Source organism: Passer domesticus, chromosome 17 (assembly GCF_036417665.1).
Source record: "Passer domesticus isolate bPasDom1 chromosome 17, bPasDom1.hap1, whole genome shotgun sequence".
Lineage (NCBI taxonomy): Eukaryota > Metazoa > Chordata > Aves > Passeriformes > Passeridae > Passer > Passer domesticus.
Genome location: NC_087490.1, coordinates 11,467,031 through 11,486,854, shown reverse-complemented (window position 1 = coordinate 11,486,854; position 19,824 = coordinate 11,467,031). Strand labels below are relative to the sequence as shown.

Genomic DNA, 19,824 nt, shown 5'->3' with positions numbered 1-19,824 from the left:
CAGTTCATCACGGAGGGCTACGCAGCCCACCTGGCCCAGCTGGAGTACAACCACCGCGCGCGCCCCGCCAAGAACACCACGCGCATGGCGCTGCGCAAGGGCAGCTTCGGGCTGCCCGGCCAGGCCGAGTTCCTGCGCAAGAGGAACCACCTGCTGCGCACCATCTCCTCCCAGCCCGCGGCCGGCGGCCACCGGCCCGAGCGCACCCAGAGCCAGTCGGACGGCGACAAGGACAGGGACAGGGAGCGCAGCCAGAGGAGCATGAGCATCGCCACGGGCTGCTGGGGCCGCAGCGCCGCGTCCCGCCTGGAGGCTGGCCTCCTGGGGCAGAAGTAGCCAGGCCAGAGCCAGGATTGTCAGCTGCAGCCACCGGAGGAGAAAATAAAAGGAAAGAGGGACGAGGCCAGTGTTTCGGGCTGGAAGGGTAAATATGGTGCTACTCTCATAACACGGTGTTCTGGGGAGAGACGGGTGTTTCCCACACGGAACGCGCAGGCCTTGCAGCGGCAGCGTCGGGTTTGTGCGGCGGGAGCCCGAGGAGCAGCTGGAAGTCGGGGGGAAGTCTCCGGATCGGGACGGCGCTCTCTCCTGCCTCCTTCTCTCGTGCAGGGTCAGTGACTGTAAATAGGTGCCTCCTCGCCTTGCTAGCCATCCACACGGTGACCGAGCGCTGTCCTCAGAGCCACGGCAGCAGGGCACGAGGCTGGGGGAGCTCGTCCTGGGCTGTCCCGGGAGTCAGGTGGGGGCTCTGGGGTCGGGTAACGCCGCTCCCCCGGCCCCAGCGAGGGATTTGTGGTGGGCTGTGCCAGGCAGAGCGACCGAGAGCTTTTCCTGGACAGAGAGCTCCACGTGCAGCCACTTTCTCGAGGAGCTGGTGCAGTGCAAAGCTGAAGCTGCATCGAGGCCGTTGGCAGAGGCAGAATGTCGGCAGATTCGTGCCCAAGACAGCGGGGTCATTATTGTTATTACTGTTATTTTTTAAACAGATCTTTTAGAAGCCGATGGAATTTAATGTGTTGACCTATTAAAAGAGGAATACAAGCTATTTTGTTTGAGCTGTTACAAACCTCAGACACTTAATTGCTGTTAAAGTCTCCAAATAGTCGCGCTATGTATTATTTCCAGCAAGTAACCACCATATATTTGGAAGCAGCTGAAGGCACTCAGCAGCTGGATTGCATTGCAGTTCTTCTCATCCAAATGCAGGGTCTGACTCTTCTCAACGTCCACCTCTGAGACCTTTTTTCTTCCCAGGTTCTCTCCAAGTTCAGTAGCAGCTTTCATGGGAACTAGACTCGCTTCTTTTACCTATAGTTACTGAACTGTAAAACCTCATTGTTTTTTGCACTGATGATTTTTAGAATGGAAACCTGTTACCATCTCATGTAGCTACACCAGTGTTTGTAGTGCATGACAATGAAATATTGCTAAGCCAGGGTGTGTGTGGATATCTATACATATATACACACACACACACACATATATATATGTATATATTTAAACGAAAAAAACAAAAACAATCTGTGCAGAAGTTTTTCCAGCAGTAAGGAGACTGTAAGGAAGTGTGCCAACAATGTCAGGCAACCTTAAGAAAAGGCCATATCTTAATTTTTCGGGTGTGTTTCTCAGTGGATGTGCCTGAGCACTGGGTTTGTGCTGCTGGAGCGAGCCGGCGGGCGCGTGGCAGAGGGCTGGCACCCCAGTGGCACCCAGACAGGGACAGAGAACAGTGCCTGGAGCCAGGGCTTGCCAGAAAGGCCCTCAGTGCTGTCCCCCCAGGGCCAGCCAAGGTTCCCTCCTTGCACACACCTCTGGGGCAGAGGGGCATCCACACAGGGGTTCCACGGTGCCCATTCACAGACTCCAGCTGGCCTCTTCACGTGGAGATTTTCTAGTCCTACCGAGCTCCCTGACTGTGTGTAACCCCGCTTTCCCCACCACACTCTCCTGTCTTTGTATCACTTTCTACTTACGAGGATCTTATTTATAACAGAGAATTTTTTAGACTGGCTGCTTCATTTTCTTAGCAGTTTCAATAAGAACGGTGCAGGACGGCCGCACTGAGATACACAGCACTGTGAACGCTGCTCTGCTCACTGCCCCGGCCACGGCAGACAAATCCAACTCATCCAGCTCATGTGCTCGTGGTGTGGAGGGCCCAGGCCGAGGCAGAGCAGGGACAGTGCGGAGCTGCCGCCGGCATCAGAGCCCCTGGAGCGCTCAGACCCGACTGCAAAGCGTTTAACCACTTCTCTTTGGTAATTATCCAAGTACAGAATGTACCTGATGACTTTTTGTTACCAGAAACTGACTTCCCTTTCTGCTGACTCAGCTTGGCTCTCTCTGAATGTACATCCAGAGCTTTTACTGGGTTTGAAAACAATGAGAATTTGTCCCAGCTTTTTGCTAACCGAATGTTCTGTCAAACAGATGCCATCTAAGTAGGAAGCCAAGCCACAATCCATCCTGTGAAGTCACCAAACCACATCACTAAATAATTTCTGCAAATTTGGATATGGCCTTTGCAAAATTCACCTTTCCTCCAAGTCCAGAACCAAGGCATGACCTGTACATTTTCCAGTTGTTCACATTTTCTTATGTGTAGATAGTGTAAAACAGAGGCGAATGTAAATGTTCAACATAAAAAGTGGATATATAAAATTGAAAGTTATTTATTTATGTAGAGGAAAAAAAATGTCTGGAGGGACTGGAACCTTCAGGGTTTATTAATATTTTAAAAATGTAGCTTTTTGTTTCAGGCATTATGTACAAAGCAATTATTTTATGGACCAAGTTTAATGTAACTGTCAATGAATGCAGAAGTGCAATATGATACTCACCCTCTCCATCACTTCATGTTTGAAACAGCTCCTAACAGTTAGCCTGACAATCACAGCACCTCTGTCCTCATCCTTTGTTGAGCTTCTTGAACCTTGCCCGGGTCCTTCCCCTGGCCCCCCATCCGTTGCCATTGTGTGGATCCAACACGGAGAAGCAATTGTAGAGCAGGACCTTTATTGCTGCAATAATACCCTGGGAGGTGGGTGTAGTTACCAGGAAGTAATGCCACTGAGTTTCTCTTCACCAACTCAGTCCATCCCCGTCTGCATCGCTCAATCCTCAGCCGCCCCCATCTGGCACTCATCCCTCTGAAGCAGAGATCAACACTCCCAGAACAATAGCAATAGTTTCACTCTGTGTTTATCACCTGTTTGTCCCGAGCTGTTCTGGAGAGCAGTGCATGTGACCCGATGCCTTTCCACGCGTATGGAAGAGGATCCGTTTGGATGAATGTATGTTCCATCCTTACTGAAGGGGCACTGTTAGGGTAAAGATCTAATTTATCCTTGTTACGAGTAACTTGTTTGCTTTGAAAGGAGAGAATGGGAAGTTTCTTGTCCTCCTCCCTCGGCCGCTGTCTGGGCAGCCCTCGGTGACAGCCCACGTCCTGTTCTGCACATCAGCACAACACAGCCTCGGGCTTTGGGGTTGCTTTTCCGTTTCCATGGGAATCAAACTCTGCTGCAGAGCTCAGATTTTTTATGAAAAGCAGCTTTTTATATTACTGCACCCTTAAGCCGGACTTTCTACCTGACGCTGTCCCTTCAAAGTCTTTTAAAAAACCAGTGAGAGGAGCCCGTGCATTCCCTCCGAGTCGTTTTCCTGGCTTTGCTCAGATCACTCAGTCAGATGAGGCGAAATCCTAATACCAAAAACCGTTTACAGTGTCAGGGGCACGAGCCCAGAGCAGAAATCAGCCAAAGGGTCACCACCACCCTCCCAGCAGCCACCGTGCTTGCTGTAGCAGCCCCTTCTTCAGGTATCGCCACTGTTTGCTGCATTTCCTATTAGTTCTAGAAGCCTTACGGTCCCCTCCCTCTGCCTGTTGATACCCTCGACTGTCAATTTTATATTCCAACGATGTTAGTTATATTTTATTTATAAAAAATCGCTCTAGGGGTACCAGCTGTGCGTGGGAAGCAGCGGGGGGATGCCCGAGGGCGCCGGGGTCGCCCCGCGTGTGCCGTGCCGATGCCTCGCGTGTGTGTGGCAAACCTTCTGTACAACTTCCTTCTCCTCCTTGCTGTTAGTGCATCGTTCCAATGCCTGGTGTGCTTTGTGTACAGTACCATTGTGAGTTACACAGATTAAAGAAATGGGAAGGCTCTTCTCTGTCTGCTTTTTTGGGGGGTGGGGGAGTACTCTAGGAACAGACGAGTCATCAAATGTGAGCAGGTGCCAGTTTAATGGGGTTACAGCCATGAACAGAATGAGGAAACCCTCTGTGGAGATCAGTCCTGCAGGACTCATTTGTCCTTTAACCCATTTGTCCTTTTCTTCTTTTTACAGTTTGCAGATTTATGGACTTTCCAGCAAGGGAAAAGGCTGCTGTGTTTGCTTCAGAGCAGCCCTGGGCAGCCCAGAGCCCCAGCGCTGCCCAGGGCCTGTGCTGTGGGGAAGGGACACAAGTTGCATGCAGGAGCAGAGAGCAAGGCAAAGCCACCCCTGCACAAAGCACACCTGCACAGATGCCAGTGCAGTGTGCCAGGTCAGTGCTCCCCTACCCGAGGAGGTGAAGCTGCAGGAAGGCTGGGAGAAACTCGGGGGTGCAGAGGAGCTGCAGCCTGAACAAAGCCACAGCCACTCCTCTCTGAGCAGGCTCAGTGAGTGCAAAGGGCCTGTGAGCCAGATCCAGCAGGGAAAGGACCATGGGCAGCCCCTGAGGGGAAGAAGTGGCAGCCAGCTGGGTGTTTTGTGGCCTTGGTACACACCCTGTCCTGTTCCCCAAAGCCCAGAGCACCCCGAGGTGCTCAGCACCCTCGAGCCTGTCCCCTGGGTGCTGCTGAGCTCCTCCAGCATCCAGAGGAGCATCAGGGCAAATGGCTCAGGCACATTACAGCCACACTGGCCTGAGCTGGGACGGGGAGGGGAGAAGCTGTTTACTGGGAGATGAGCCACTAAAGGTGCTCTCCTTCCCGGTCAGTAACTTACAGAGCAGCTGCAAAGGGCCCCTGGGGGACATCTTGACACGGTGCTGTCTGCGTGGTCCACAGGCAGAGGCTCCCCCCGGGCTGGCAGGAGCAGCAGGACGGGCTCCTGGGCTGGCTGGTGCTGCCCTCACTGCAGCATGCCCGTCCTCACCTGGAAGGCCAGCCCGTCCCCACGCGTGGCTTGCTGCAGGGGACACACAGCACTCACAGCACGCCCTGCCCTGGGCTGCAGCACCCCCAGCACCACCCGGGGGCCCTGGCAGTGCTGCCAGGGCTCAGCTTGGCCCCAGGGTGGAAGCACAGCCCCTCTGGGTGCAGCAGCTCCCTGGCTGTGCCCAGCCACCCCGTGCAGCTCGTGCTGGTGGCCATTCCCACTACCTTGTTAATCTCCTTGTGTCTCTCCTTGCTGACGATTTCTTCCAGGACTTCCCCGTCCCCTTTAATGAGCCTGCAAGACAAGCACAGGCCCAGGAGCCCTGAGGGTACTGAGCAGTTCCTGCAGCTGCAAAGGTGCTGACCCCCACCCCAAGGCTCCTGCTGTGCCCCAGCTCCCCCAGACCCTGGAGCAGGGGCAGGGCTGATGCTCCTCCAGGCAAGGCCAGTGCTGCCCCACCCCTGACACTGTATTTTGTGACTTTGTTTTTGTGTCAGGCTTAAACAGCACAGCAGGCTTTGCCATTGCTCCCATGGGATTAATGTCACCACACTGCAGCAAGGCAGGAGTTCTCCCCTGAGAACTGAGGGCCAGCTGGCTCTGCCCCAGGCTGTGGGCACTGCCTGCTGTGTGCAGTCAGTCACACTGGCACAGCAGAACTCCTGGTGAAAGCATCCCCTGTCACCCTACAAGCCACAGTGCCTCAACCCATGCAGAACCTCTTCTTTTTCTCATAGAATTCAGGTGTGGTCCTGGCTGCCCCAGGAAACTGCAAAGCCATTCAGGAACAGGAGCCAGTTTGGGCCTGAAATGCAGCCAGGCTGAGGAATATCTTGCTGAGCAAATTCCAAGCAGTGTTGGAGGCGGCTCACACCTCCAGACATGAACAGAAATTTAATTGTCTTCATTACGTGCCTTCCAGGGAACCGACCTTTGTTCCACACCTCCCTGAGCCCTGCAGGCTGCCTTCTATTTTAAGACTGGACTTGTCATACCCAATTCTCTTCAGCATGACGTTTTCTGCTTGCTGAGAAGATGCAGTTTATTAAAAACTGGGTCATTTCTATTTGGCAGCTAAATGAACTTGGGTTTGATCACTGCCTGTAACCCCACAGGGCACATGCTCCTCACTCCCACCTGGGTGTTTCCAGGGCTTTGGAGCTAAAAGGTAAGTGGATGCAGCAATGGGATACTGGGACAGCCCAGAGTCCCTTGTGTGGAGCCCCAGCACAATTCAGTGATTTGGTGTCATTGTGTCACTTTCTGGGTAAGTCACACCAGGCCTGGTGAGGGGGGACCTGTGAGGGGTCAGCTCAGGCCTTTGGTGGTGCTGCAGTGCCATGGACAGGCACCCTCCAGGCCCCCAGCCCACTGGGCATGGATGGGATGGAGAAGCCCTTGCCCAGGGTCATACCTGGTTCTCCCTGTTTCAGGATCCACCACTCTCCTTATGACGCTCTGCCTCGCGTCCCACTCCTCCTTTGTCATTGGCTTCATGGCCTGGATCCGGGATTTCTGTTCATCTGTCAGAGCTGGAGTGCAGTGCTCAGTCAGGGCTGTGCTCCAGGAGAGGGGCCCAGCACCAGGGTTCAGCCACAGACCACATTCCACCCCCCATTCCCAGAGTGCTCAGGGTGTGGTGACAAACCTTGCAAGGAAAGGGACACTTCACATCCCAAAGGCAGGACCAGCTCTGCCAGGATTTACTGCTGGCTGTGTCCTTCCATTTGGCCTCTGTTCCCCACTCACATCCATAAACCACATCCTAACACTTCACAAACCAATCTGGGCACCATACAGAGGAGGGAGGAGAGCCTGGGGCTCCTCCCTGTTCCCAGCCCTGCTTCCCCCAGACACCCCGGATGGAAAGGGACCAGCACAGGCTCCAGCAGGAGGGAAAGAGCCTCGTTACCTGGCCCAGAGTCCACCACTGCCTCCTTCTGCCACTGCTCCAGCGAGGGCCCAGGCACCTCTTCTCCCTTGGCCTTCTCCTCCTTAGCCTTCTCCTTTGCCTTCTTCTTTGATTTCTTCTTCATTTTTTTCTTCTTCTTCTTCCTCTTCTTTTTGTCTTTTTGTTTCACTCGCTTTTTTTTGCTGTCTTGACTCTTCTTCACTTTGGAGTCACTGTCACTGGAGTCATCAGAAGAGGAGCTGGAGGAAGAGGAAGATGAGGAAGAGCTGGTGGACGAAGATGTCCCAGAGGAAGAGGTACTGGCCTTCCTCTTCTTTTTGTCCTTTCCTTCCTTTTTCTTTTCTGCAACACACAAGAAGAGGGTGAGTGGAGCAGCCCAGGCCCTGCAGCAGCAGAGATTTTGGATTTTATCCCACTCCCAGCCTGGTTTGCTTCCTGCCTGGAATTCCCCTCTGTGCACAGGATGCTCTGTGGTACCAGGGCAGCTCACGGAGGGGCTGAGGGCTCTGCCCTTGTCAGAACGAGACCAAAATGAGCACAAAGTGCAGGACAAGGTGACAGACCCAACTAAAACAGGGACCCCTTCCCCTGGGCCCCCTCTGTGCCCCAGGACGAGGTGACAGCAAAGGCCCAGGGCCTTCCCCACCTTCCCTGGCTGCTGCCAAGCTCGAGGTGTGTCCCTGAGAGCCAGAGATCCTCTTCCTGGGTGGAGAGCTGCTGCCCTGCTGCGAGTCCTTGCTGCTCTTCCTCCTTTTCCTCTCCTTCCTCTCCTGCCTGCTCCGGGAGTCGCTTTTGCTGCTGCTCCGCGCGCGGCCGTGGGCCATGGCAGCTCCTGGGGAAAGGAGGGGGTCACACAGGGCCAGGGGGACCAGCCCTGCCCCGCAGCCCCAAAATGCTCCAGTCTGAGCCAGCAGCCCTGGCAAACCTGCTCCTGGTGCACTCTCTCCCTGCTCACACAGCTCTGCCATCTCCATCCCAGCCCAGGAGAATTCCTGGGGGAATTTCACCAAGAGGGAGCCTGGGCAGGGAGCTGGCACAGGGACAGCCTCAGCTGCCCAGACAAGGGTCCCCAGGCAGGTTTTCCACCAGCAAAACCTTCCAGCAGGTTTTCCCTGCTCTCCTGCTGTTTGTCCCTGGAGGATCGGGCTGACCCCGCTGGGGCAGGCACGGAGGGGCTGGGGCTGTGTCTGCAGCAGGGCTGTGCCCCTGGCCACCCCTTGGTCACTCCATGGTCACCCCTTGGTCACCCCTTGGTCACCCCTTGGTCACCCCCTGGTCACCCCTTGGTCACCCCATGGCCACTCCATGGCCACCCCATGGCACCGGGGCCAGCAGAAGCTGCACCACAGCTGGACACAGGCAGGGGGTGATGGACCCTGCAGCCACAGTCAGCAGAACAAAGTGTCCTCCCCAAGTCCATCACCCCATCACTTAAAATGCTTGAGCAGGCACAAGCCAAGGGGAAGAATGAATTTTTAATATTCCAATTTACTCTTAGAAAACAGATGATGCATTGAGCTGCTAGGCCTGTCCATCAGCCCCAGGCCAGAGTGATCCATGCTCTCATTAATTCAGAAAACAAACTGGCACCGTGGGCAGAGCAGGAGCTGGGAACGCTTCCTCACAGCCACCTTCCAACCACCACATTTAATGAATTGTTTGTTTACCACCTCGGCATTCCCAGGCAGCAATTTGGATTTGCTCCCAAGCGAATCAGACCTTTGATTGATTTCCATAGGGAAAACTCAACCAGAAAAAAACCCCAGCACCAATGACAACCATTACAGGCACGCAGGGAAGGATGAGAGGGTGAGAATCCTCCATGCACACACACCCAGCAGCTGGGTGCCTTGCTGGGGCAGCGTTTGGGACTCAGACCTTTTCATTCTGGCTGCAAGCAGGAAAAACCCAGTTATCCACGCACAGCAGCAGCAAAAACCCACTGTTATCCATGCACAGCAGCAGGACCAAACCCCTCTGCTATCCGTGCACAGCAGCAGAGAAAGCCCCACTGTTATCCCTGCACAGGAGGAGGACCAAACCCCGCTGCTATCCGTGCACAGCAGCAGGATCAGTGGCTCTGGATGCCGGTGAGGAACCCCAAACCCGCCCCGCAGCTCCCGGGCTGGCTGAGCCCCGAGCCCCACCCTGACCCCGGGCTGGGCCCGCAGCGACTCCTCCGGCCCTGCCCAGGCCGGGCCCGGCGCTGCTCTGCCCTGGGCGCCTGCAGGGGCTGCCCTGCCCTCGGCCCGGCACGGGGGCCTGCGGCACGAAAGGTGCGCTGGCCCTTTAAGAACCCGTGCGAGGTGCGCTGGCCCTTTAAGAGCCCGTGCGAGGTGTGCTGGCCCTTTAAGAGCCCGTGCGAGGTGCGCTGGCCCTTTAAGAGCTCATTAGGAGGTGCTCTGGCCCTTTAAGAGCTCATTAAGAGGTGCGCTGGCCCTTTAAGAACCCGTGCGAGGTGCGCTGGCCCTTTAAGAGCTCATTAGGAGGTGCTCTGGCCCTTTAAGAGCTCATTAAGAGGTGCGCTGGCCCTTTAAGAACCCGTGCGAGGTGCGCTGTCCCTTTAAGAGCTCATTAGGAGGTGCGCTGGCCCTTTAAGAGCTCATTAGGAGGTGCGCTGTCCCTTTAAGAGCTCATTAGGAGGTGCGCTGTCCCTTTAAGAGCTCATTACGAGGTGCGCTGGCCCTTTAAGAGCTCATTAGGAGGTGCGCTGGCCCTTTAAGAGCTCAGCCCGGCGCGTTCCGCGCGCGGCTCCAGGCGCGGCCCCTTTAAGTGCGCAGCTCTTTACCAGCCCCCCCGGCCCCGGCGCCGCCGCGGCGCTCGGGCCTGTGCCCCCTCCCCGGGCCCCCTCCCCGCTGCCCTCAGCCGGCCCCGCCGCAGGCGGAGCAGCGGGAGCAGCGGCACTCACCGGGCCGGTGCCGCCGCCCCGAGCGGGGCTCCCGCCGCCGCGGCCGCCTCCCGCCTCCGTCCGCCGCGCGCGGGGCCGGGCGGCAGCCGAGCCGCGCTCTTTGGTTCCGGGGACCACCTAGCCCGGGCAGCGACTCCGTTTTTGGGGTGAATTCGAGCAGGTTGGGAGTTCTCACTTTCCCCAGTGAACGGGGCAAAGGCTTCGAGGCTGCGTTTCTAGGTAGCGACTCTTCGCTCAGATACAACCGGGGTTTCCTTCCCCCGGTGTAATTTTGACAAGTTTGCTAATGAGCAAATTGCTCATTAAAAATAAAAAATTGCTAATGGCAGCCCCGGCCAAAATCCAGCTGGGAGAGCTTCGGTGAGCTCCTTGTGTGCGAGCTGCTCACGTTCAGCCCTTGTGCCCTAATCACTGCACTGCACACCTCAATGGAAAAGCCCTCAGAAACTCAGCAGCATCTATCGAATAACCGGGTTAATTTTCCACGCATAAATCAGACGATATTTGGCTTCTTTAGTTTGATTAGCAGATGGAACACTCGTGTGCTTTCAGCCAGCTGGAAGGAAGGAGGGGAAGCACTCGACCCTTCCAACCCAGCAGCTCCTGGGGGATCTTGGTGCCAAATCAAGCAGCCCCAGGCCTCCCCTGCTGCTGCACCCAGGCTTGGCAGAGTTATTTGATATTTTCACTGGCTCATGTCACTAAAGCAAAGGGAGTTAAATGCACATCTCATCCTCTGGGAAGTTCTGCTGGGCTGCAGGTGGCTCCCAGAGCTCTGGCTCTGCCTAATGAGGTTCACAAAACCTTTGAAAGGGAAGTTTGTGCTCCCAAGAAGCCTGGGGAGATCTCCCAGCCACGCTGGGGGATCAGGGTTGCTCCTGGTGGGTTTTCCTGAGCCTGGGCTAGACAAACATCCAGGGGTGGCCATTCCCAGCACTCGCTGTGAGTCACCTGCATCTCATCCTGAGCAGACCCTGCCTGGCCACGCAGCAGCACAGAGCTCTCCCCTCCCCTGGCAGAGCACAGGAGGCCCCAAGACCAGCAGGAAATGGTTTATTGTCCCGTTCTGCCCCGTTTCCAGGGAGCTGGCAGAGAGGCCAAGGAGCTTTGGAGATACTGAGAGAGCTCCTGCAGGGATCAGAGCTGGGCTTTCTGTGCCTCAGAGTCCTCCAGCCGCAGCCTGCGCCCTGCGGAGCTGGAATCCGGGCAGGGCTGGCTCTGCATCGCTGCCGAGGCCGAGCCGCTCCGGCAGGGCTCAGGCAGGAGCTGGGGGCAGCAGCGGGGCTGCCCGGCTAGCCCAGGGCGCAGACGGGCACGCTGCTGCCGGGCGGCTCCTCTGGCTCGGTGAAGCCGTCCCCGAAGCCCTCGGCCGGCACCAGCTGCGGCGGCCGGCGGCACATGGGGCAGCGGCGGTTGCGCACGGCCGAGCAGCGCAGCCACAGCACGAGGTTCCAGCGCTGCCCCGAGGCGATGGGCAGCGCCCCGTGCATCTGCCCGCCGCGGTGCAGCAGCCCCCGGCCCCGCAGGTGCTGCACCTCGATGTACCTGGGCACGGGGACGGCGTCCTGCGAGGGGCAGGGGGGTGCTGTCACACCCTGGGAGCCCTCAAATGGCTGGCGTTTGTCACCTCAGCACCCAGCGAGCACCTCATTCCCAGGGCCAAGGTCAGGGGGGATTTAGAGAGATTCAAGAAAAAATCCCATGTTTCACTGCTGTGTGAGAGCTTCCACCCCTGCTTGCCCTAAAAACAGGTGCCAGAGATGGAGGCTGAAGTCACATCTGAAATCAATCTCTCCCTCAGCACTCCCTGCTCGCAGTGTCAGATGGGGAAAGGGGATGGTTTGTTTCACCCCAGTTTCTACTGTGAAGCTGCATCTGTCCTCTGTTTAAAATACTGAATATTGGTACTGGGTGCTGGAATACTGCAGCAAAAGAGGCTCCTGTATAACCAAGCCATGCAAGAAAGGAAGGGACAGAGCAGGTGTGACTGTCAGAAGTGAAGAACTGTTTTGTAGAACAGTGGAAGCCTGGAAGCTGAGGAGGGAGAGGTGAGCGGGGCGTGCTCAGTACCTGGTTGAATTCCCCGAAGTACAGATTTCCTTCTGTGAATTCTTTTCCCAGGCAAACGTTCAGGGTGACTTCGGCGTTGTCGTAGTGGGAGCTGAGGTCCAGGTCCTCGTGCAGGGAGTACTTGACCACGAAGGCTTTGTGGCTGTCCAGGCAGGCCCCGCCCAGCTCCGGGTACAGCAGCGCTGTGATGGGCCGGAGCCGCTCCCGCAGCGGCGTCAGGAAAGGCTCGTCCATGCCCAGCTCGTTCAGCAAAACCTGGGCCAGGACAGCGGGGGGAGCTCAGCAGCCTCTCTGCTGCTGCTCCAGCCCTGCTGCTGGCTCAGCTCACTTGGGAGCAGAGGGAAAAGGAAGGAGGATCAAGGTGGAGAGGGATGGGGGAAAACAGAGTAATAAGATTAAAAGGTGAGTGTTCTTTAAAAACTGTCACCTTGAATAAAATTGGGAGGAAAAGAAGCACAAGGGATGAGTCCTACCCCGTAGTTGTTCATGGTGTTGGGCCTGCCTTTAGGCATGTCCGACTGCTCAAAGTTCTCCAGCTCATCCAGCAGGGCCTGGCAGAACTGCTGGGTGAACACGGGGAGCCGATAGATCCTCTTGTCTGTCAGACAGGGCAGAGTTTGCTGGGGACACTCCCCGTGCTCCTGGCTGCCTGTCCAGCTGCACTGTGCTGGTGGCAGAGAGAGCACAGCACCCACGGGCTCCCCTTGTGCTGGGGCCATTTCCTGGCTCAGCCCTGGGCTGCATTTGCTGTTTTTCATGCTAGTTTTTTTGTTGTTGTTGTTGTTTTTCATGCTGGCCCCCCACTTCCAGAGCAGAAGGCTGTGTCTGGAACTGGTGCCCTGCACAAATCCAGAGCTCTGCACACAGGCATTGCTGTGCTCTGCCTGGAGGAAAGGAGGCAGTTGCATCCTGGCAGCTTTTCTGCTAGGCAGGGAGCTGCCTCCAGGGAAGCTGAAAACTCAGCTCTCTTTTTCAAAGACTGAAATCTAGACTGAAGCTGTTTCAGCCCAGAGTAACCCACAGGAACTGTCTGCAATGGGAAAGCACTCAGGGAGGAAAGCCAAGCTCCCTGGTGAGGTGTGGAACAACCAAAACCCCAGCCCTGCTGCAGCTGGAGCCTCTGGTGAGACATCAGCAGGCTGGGATGGGAAAGCAGAGAACAGCAAAGCTGCTGCCTCTCCAGAGACCCTCCTCAGGCAGGAGAAACATCCTGTGTTTCAGAGCTGTTCCACACAGGGCACCAGGGAGGGCTGGGTGTGACTGAGGTGGTGTTTGTTGTTTTCTTTACCTGAGAAGGACTCGAGGTAGCTCAGGAGGCCCTGGAGATCAGCACCTGGGGATTTGCAGAACCTCTCGATTTCCAGAAACTCTGGGGCCAGGAAGGAATCCTGGTGTCAAGGGCAGGATGGGAGAAACACACACAACACAATCAGCCTGCAGAGCCCAGGGGGAAATGGACTCCCAGGAAATACCCAGTGCCTAGGGAGCAAGGCTGAGTCACAGCAGGAATGCAGAAAGGCTCTGCTGCTTTACCAGCTGGGGCAGGGAACTTGCTGCTTGCTTTAGTTCATGTTATTTTTAGGAGTAACTGGCCAGATTTATCACAGACATGACAGGAAAGAGCCTTTCCTGGTTGGAACACCAGGAATCTTGCCTGGAGAGCACAATGTGATGTCGTGTTTTTAAAGTTTTAAATCCAGTTTTCAAATGCTACACCTGTGTTTGAATTCAGAGCAGTCCCAAGGAGAGGGGGAAACAAACTGCAAAAATAAAACTCTCAGGGGATTTTTTTCTGGTGCAAAAAGGGATTCCAAACCTCCTGTGTACCTGCAGAGTGTACACCTCTGGGTGTTTTGGTTTGTAGCACTTGGAGATGATGGCTCTGCGTTCCACTGACTGATGGATTAACTCTTTTCTCCTCTGCACTTCTGCCTCAATCTGCAAGTAAACAACAGACAACACTGTCAGAAATTTGCAGGGCAGAGAGAAACAGCTCCAGGAATCTGCTCACTGTTTTAAACCAGTTATTTTTGTTTGGGGGCACCTCTGGGAGACAGAGGGTTTGCTTTGGTTCTCTGTGGTCAGGAAAAGTCCAGTCAATATCTGGAACCCCATGCCTGGGAGGAGTTGATGTTCCCTTTACAGTGGCTTAAAAAGTGACTGAGGAGTTTTCTGTGGAAGTGTCAAGTGCAGCTGTGAGGTCTCAGCCCTTTCAGGCATTCTGACACCTCCAGGATCTGCCTTTTGTCCTGACAATAGAGGCACTGTCCAAAACAGAGACGTTTGCTGGGAGTGAGACAGGCCCTGTCATGAAGGGATTACTGCTAAGTGTGGTGCAGGCTCAGCTGCCCTGTCAGAGCCAGCAGCTGATCCCGGCAGCTCCTCCCGTTTATTTCCCCTCTCGAGATTCATTTGTAGCAATCCTCGCAGAGGAGAGAGCGAGCAGCCATTCCCTGGACCCAGCAGCTCCTGTGTTCATTCCCTTGGGAACCAAGCAGACAAATCCAACACATTTCTCAGCTTCCTTCCCCTTCCCCTCCCTCCCAGCCCTGGGCACCAGGCCACAGGGCAGGATCTGTAACCCAGCACTGCCTAAAAAATCAGTATCAAGTTCTAAGTGGGAAATTTGGACTGGAATTGCTGCAGGACAGGGAGAGCTGTGCCCTCCCCAGCCAGGGACAGCCACTGACATCTGCTTCCTGCCAGCACTGAGTGACTCCTATCTGTTTGTGTAATTTTTAAGTCTCCTTGATGATGTTTATGTTGATACAGCAAACCTTGTATGCAGATCTGAGCAGATCTGCAGAGCCCAGGGGATTAAGAAGTGCTTAGGACCAGGGTGATTGTAAATTACAGCCAAAGTTAGGGTCTTGTTTTTTAAATTCTGTATTACATTGCTCGTTGTGCTGCATTGACTCTGCCTGGGGAAATCCTGTGCTGTTCTACTCATAAATTCTCTGCTGTGTGAATCATAATACCCAGTTAATAAAGCTTTAATTACAGTATGATTTACAGCCACCATCACTCTGCCAAGAATTCCTGAAAGAACCCGTCTGTCCCCTTGGTGTCAGGTGACAGTGGAGCCGGTGAGTGACTGACCCCTGTCCCTGGCCTGGGAAGAAGCAGAGATTCCGTGACAAAGGGTGAATTTCTGCAGGATCGCACCTCGGGGCTGCCTCTAAAATGACTGGCACAAGAAGAGACAAGGGGAGACGAAGCCGGGCACTGGCAGCCAGCGGAGTGAGCGCAGGGAGGGAGCGGCCGGGAAGTGTCGAGCCAAGGGTTTAATTGCGGGGTGGTGGCTGAATAAACTCCTCGCTGCTGGGCGCCCGCGGGGAATTCCTGCCTCGGCATTCCGCCGGCTCCGGGCTGGATCGGGAGGAGCAGGGGGGCTCCGGCAAATCCCAAACTCCTCGGGGAGCGACCCCCGGCACTGAGGGGATCCCCGAGCGAGCCAGGGCTGCCCAGCTCCTGCGGGCACCGGGAGCTGCTGAGAGAGCCGGGATGGGCACAGGGATGGGCACAGGGATGGGCACAGGGATGGGGCAGAGGGATGGGGCAGCCCTGCTGGCAGGAAAGGCTGGCACAGCTGGGATTGTTCACAGGGGGAGCTCAGTGTGGCCCTGCAGAGGCCGACAAAAAGCGATGGAGAGAGGCAATTTCCACGGGCTGGAGTGCCAGGACTCAGGGAATGGCTTCACACTGGGCAGGGGGAGATGGCGTTTCGGGGAACAGTTGCTCCCCGTGAGGCGGTGAGGCGCACGGGGCGCCCAGAGCCGCCGTGGCTGCCCCTGTGTCCCTGGCAGCGCCCAGGGCCGTGCCCAGCATGGCTTTTACCGTCCCCGGGCGGCCGCGAGGGGCTCGGGCTCTCACCTCCCTCAGCACCTCCCGCAGCTGCTCCTCGCTCCGGCAGCCGCGCTCCCGCAGCGCCTGCAACACACGGGCTCGTCACGGCCGCGCCGCCGCGCCGCGCGCCGCCCCGGCGCCGCCCGCCCCCGCGCTACCCGGCCGTGGTCCCGGCGGAGCTGCGGCGCGTCCCGGTACCGCACGTGCAGCCCGAACCGCCCCACGAAGATGTTGTCGGTGAAAAAGCAGGCGCACCCGCGGAACGGCGGGCCCGCCGACATGTTTCCTGCCGGCGAACGCGCCTCTCGGTCCTGCCCTCAGAGGGCTCCGCTTCCGCCCGCGGGAGGGCGCGTCGGCAAATTCCCAACCGGGGCGAAAACGCGAAGCGGCGGGACTCGCCCGTTCCCCACCCCCCGGTTTTACGCTTGTTGTTTTTGTCGCCGCCGTGACGCCACCGCGGCCCGGTGCCGCAGCGCGGCCGCTGCCCCGCAGCTCTCCGGGCCGCGCCGGGCCCGCCGGGAGCGGCAGCGGCCGCCGAGGGCTCTTTGCAGACGGTCCCTGAGCGCCCCTGGCGGGGGCGCGCACGGGCGGCGGGGGCGCGCGCGGGGGCGCGCGCGGGGGCAGCGCGGGCCCGGCCCGGCCATGGACGCGGCGCTGCCCGAGCCCGAGCGGGAGGTGGTGGTGGCGGCCGAGCCCTGCGGCCACGGCAGCAAGTTCGAGGACATCTACCGGCTGCTGGCCGAGGGCTGCTTCCCGCCCAGCTTCTGCTCCATCAAGAGGAAGAACCTCAAGCGCTACGCCCAGAAGTTCGTCGTGGACGGTGGGGAGCGCGGCAGCCTGAGGGGGGAGGCGGCCCCGCGGGCGCGGGGGGCGGTGGCGGAGCTCGGCCTGGGGACGGGGGCGGTTCGTGGGCCCCGGCAGCCCTCAGGGCCCCGAGGGGCTCGGCCCGGCCCGGTGCCCCCGGTGCGGCGGGGGGTTTCAGGCGGTGCCGGCTGCAGAAAAGCTCGGTGGGTGTGTGTGGGGTGAGTGCAGTGCAGCAGCCCCCGGGGCTCTGTCCCGGCTGGGTCCCAGCGTGCAGAATGACCCGGTTCTGCAGGCGGGCCGCTCTGGGAGGGCATGGTGGCACACACACCTCTGCCATCCGCAGGCGGCTGCCTCTACTACGTGGGACCCAAGAAGGAGGAGAAGCGCGAGGTGATCGTGGATCCCGAGCGGAGGCGCCAGGTCTTCCTGGAAAGCCATTTCACCGAAATCGGGAACCACCTGGGCCAGAAGAAGACCGTGCACCGCATCCAGAGCCGGTACTACTGGCTGGGCATCGTGAAGGATGTTGTGGACTGGGTAAGTGGAGAGCAGTGACCGTGTCCGTGACACCGGTGCTGGCAGCAGTCCCGAGGCAGCAGCCACAGGAGCTGGTGCAGGGATGATGTCATTCCCCGGGCATGTGCTGGGAAGCCACACGCCGAGCTGCTCTGCAGGTGGATCTTGGAACGTCCCCAGGCGGCTGGGCAGGCTGGATGTCTTCCCCTGAGTGTCGGGAAGCCTCCTCAGCCTCCTTGTGCAGGGCAGTTCTGGTCAGCACAGCAATGTGGGATTGCTTCAGACAAGTTGCTGAGCCTGGCTTTGGGCAGTCTGGATTCTTTCCAGAGCTGCCCAATTGCCTAAACTGTGGCAAGAGGAGGATCTCAGTGTCTGCTCAGCTGGTCGCCTCGCCTGTTTCATTGCTGGCAGTTCCCTGAGCAGGACTCTGCAGCACTGTGGTTTAAGGAGTGTGCTTGCATTGCATGCTCTGAGCAGCTCCAGCATCCCAGGGCTGAGGATTTCTCTGGCCAGCAGTAGGAGGTCAAAATGCAATAAAAATTTGCCAGGAAATGGGGTGAGAAATAGCTTAGCTGTAGGCCACGTTGAGAAATTTGGTTATTGTGTCAGAGAAAGCTGTCAGGTGAGCCTGGTGGAAGGGGAGATGCGTCAGCCTGTTGTGCTTCGCCCTTTTTTCCCTGCACCGCCTTATTTTAGTGGGAGAAAGGAAAGTGCTCAGCCCTGCTGTGTGTCTCATGGTGCCGTCTGAGTCTGACAGGATCCATCAGCACATGCCCAAGCCCTTTGATCCCTCTTTTTCTCTCTGCAGATCAAGATGTGTGAAACGTGCCAGAACGCGGAGCACAACAAGAGCGTGATGCGGCAAGCCCGGCCCGTCAGGGTGGAATCCCCCTGGGAAGTGCTGGGATTAGACATCCACGGTGAGTGAGTGTCTCAGATCAGGGTGGAATCCCCTGGGAAGTGCTGGGATTAGACATCCACGGTGAGTGAGTGTCTCAGATCAGGGTGGAATCCCCTGGGAAGTGCTGGGATTAGACATCCACGGTGAGTGAGTGTCTCAAGTGGCTCTCGGGGCTCCTCCCCTCGGCCCGGAGCGTGGCAGACCTGCTGCCACACGCCCCGAGGGAGAGCTGCCGCTGCCTCTGAGGAGGTGCCAAGGAGGCCACAGCAGCCGCCCAGGCTGCAACCTGATCCCTGGGCTTGGCTGGGCTCCCCCTGCACACACAGGAGAGCTGTGGGCAGGCCTTCTTCCCCAGGGCTGAAGCTCCCATGGTGTATTTTTGCTGACCAAGGTCACTGAAAATGTTCTGGCCAAAGGACATTGCAGAAGAGATCGTGGTCACTTCTGCAGCGCCTGGGTTTTTCGCTTTGCCCGTTTGGGGGATATGAGGGCACAACATTGATTTTTTTTTTTTTTTTTTGTTTCCGCAGGGCCTTTTCCTGAGACAAGCCAGGGCAATACACACATCCTGCTCGTGACTGACTACTTCACCAAGTGGGTGGAGGCTGCTCCTCTGCAGAAGAAAGATCCCTTCTCCGTGGCTAAAGCCCTGGCTGCTGTTTTTTACAGGTGGGCTCCTCTGCTGTTGGTTACATTGCATCCCTGCAGTGCAATGGGGAGCACTGGGATGTGTTGCAGAAACCTGGTGTCCTCAGGATTTTTTCCTGTGAGAGCAGGAACTGTCCCTTCTACAGGAGAGACCATGCAGTGCCTCTCAGTTGCTGTTTACAAAGTCCTGGGGAAAAGCCTGTTATCCTCCTGTTATGGGCTGAAAAGAAAGAGGCAGAAATATTTCCCTGAGTAGCCCGAGGCCAGGGGAGCTGTGTCCCAGTTCTCTGCAGAAGCTTTAAAGCCATTCCCAGATTTCTCCTAGAAAGTGTTAGTGTCACCACGTGACATTGTCCTTGTGGAAAACAGTGTGGGGCCAGTGGAGATTTGAATGCAGAGCAAGAAGCTGCTCTCATTTCCCCTGCTGCCTCATCATTCAAAGCAAACAGGCATGGCTGGTTTGGAGAGAGGGACCAGCAGACCTCTCTCTGCTCTTGGGGAGGTCACAGCAGCCTCGTCTGGAGGGTCCTGTCCCATTTGCACCCATAAAGATGGAATTCCTTGGGCTCTGCCTCAGCTGATGGAGTAAAACCAGTTGTGTGTCCTCCTCTTGCCCAGGTTTGGCGCCTCCAAGAACATTTACACCAGTCAGAGCTGGGACTTCTGCGAGGAGGTAGGTCTGGTGTGGGGTGGTTCAGGGGGGAGCAACGTGACCTTCAGCAGGTTTTTTGGGCAGTGTGACCTCCAGCAGGTTTTTTGGGCAGTGTGACCTTCAGCAGGTTTTTTGGGCAGTGTGACCTCCAGCCGGTTTTTTTGGGCAGTGTGACCTGCAGCAGGTTTTTTGGGCAGTGTGACCTTCAGCAGGTTTTTTGGGCAGTGTGACCTCCAGCCGGTTTTTTTGGGCAGTGAGACCTGCAGCAGGTTTTTTGGGCAGTGTGACCTTCAGCAGGTTTTTTGGGCAGTGTGACCTGCAGCAGGTTTTTTGGGCAGTGTGACCTTCAGCAGCTCCTGAAGGCAGAGCTGTGATGTGCTGTGTAGGGGGGCGAGGTGCTGATGCTGCTGCATCCCTGCCCC

At 57.0% G+C, this 19,824-nt stretch overlaps 2 protein-coding genes across 24 annotated transcripts in view; one reads left to right on the top strand and one right to left on the bottom strand.

Annotated features, from left to right (window-relative positions):
• PITPNM2 (phosphatidylinositol transfer protein membrane associated 2) overlaps positions 1-4,169 on the top strand; it is a 124,624-nt gene extending 120,455 nt beyond the window's left edge. For 11 of the 12 annotated variants that reach the window (XM_064392088.1, XM_064392081.1, XM_064392087.1 and 8 more), the window contains one exon: positions 4-4,169. In XM_064392088.1, the coding sequence (XP_064248158.1) occupies positions 4-336 (333 nt within the window). In that variant the 3' untranslated portion in view covers positions 337-4,169. The remainder of the gene's footprint in view (positions 1-3) is intronic. The other variant, XM_064392094.1, reaches the window with a different exon arrangement.
• A 58-nt stretch (positions 4,170-4,227) lies between these two features.
• LOC135282385 (ADP-ribosylation factor-like protein 6-interacting protein 4) lies at positions 4,228-16,290 on the bottom strand. Of its 12 annotated transcripts, XR_010348584.1 has the most exons (12): positions 16,040-16,206; positions 15,909-15,965; positions 13,863-13,973; positions 13,324-13,423; positions 12,463-12,633; positions 12,036-12,290; positions 7,704-7,889; positions 7,058-7,399; positions 6,560-6,677; positions 5,370-5,439; positions 4,993-5,175; positions 4,228-4,450 (listed from the first exon to the last, which is right to left on the bottom strand). XR_010348584.1 is itself a non-coding variant. In XM_064392112.1 (11 exons), the coding sequence occupies exons 5-11, from the start codon at positions 12,545-12,547 to the stop codon at positions 5,119-5,121; spliced, it is 1,113 nt and encodes a 370-aa protein (XP_064248182.1). In that variant the 5' UTR covers positions 12,548-12,633; positions 13,324-13,423; positions 13,863-13,973; positions 15,909-15,965; positions 16,137-16,234; the 3' UTR covers positions 4,228-5,118. The 12 variants fall into 12 exon arrangements, 11 of the variants coding, with proteins under 11 accessions (XP_064248182.1, XP_064248177.1, XP_064248179.1 ...); XM_064392112.1 differs by having other exon boundaries at positions 4,228-5,175; positions 16,137-16,234; XM_064392107.1 differs by having other exon boundaries at positions 4,228-5,175; positions 13,324-13,404; positions 16,137-16,234.
• Between the last annotated feature and the right edge of the window lie 3,534 nt (positions 16,291-19,824).

Bases quoted from the DNA above. Each gene is read 5' to 3' on its own strand.
- LOC135282385 (XM_064392104.1), bottom strand. From the start codon at position 16,162: ATGTCGGCGGGCCCGCCGTTCCGCGGGTGCGCCTGCTTTTTCACCGAC. The intron at 12,634-13,323 runs GTAAAGAAAACA...CCTGTCTGACAG, and splicing joins CTACCTCGAGTCCTTCTCAG to ACAAGAGGATCTATCGGCTC. The intron at 6,678-7,057 runs GTAACGAGGCTC...ACTGCACTCCAG, and splicing joins AGTGGTGGACTCTGGGCCAG to CTCTGACAGATGAACAGAAA.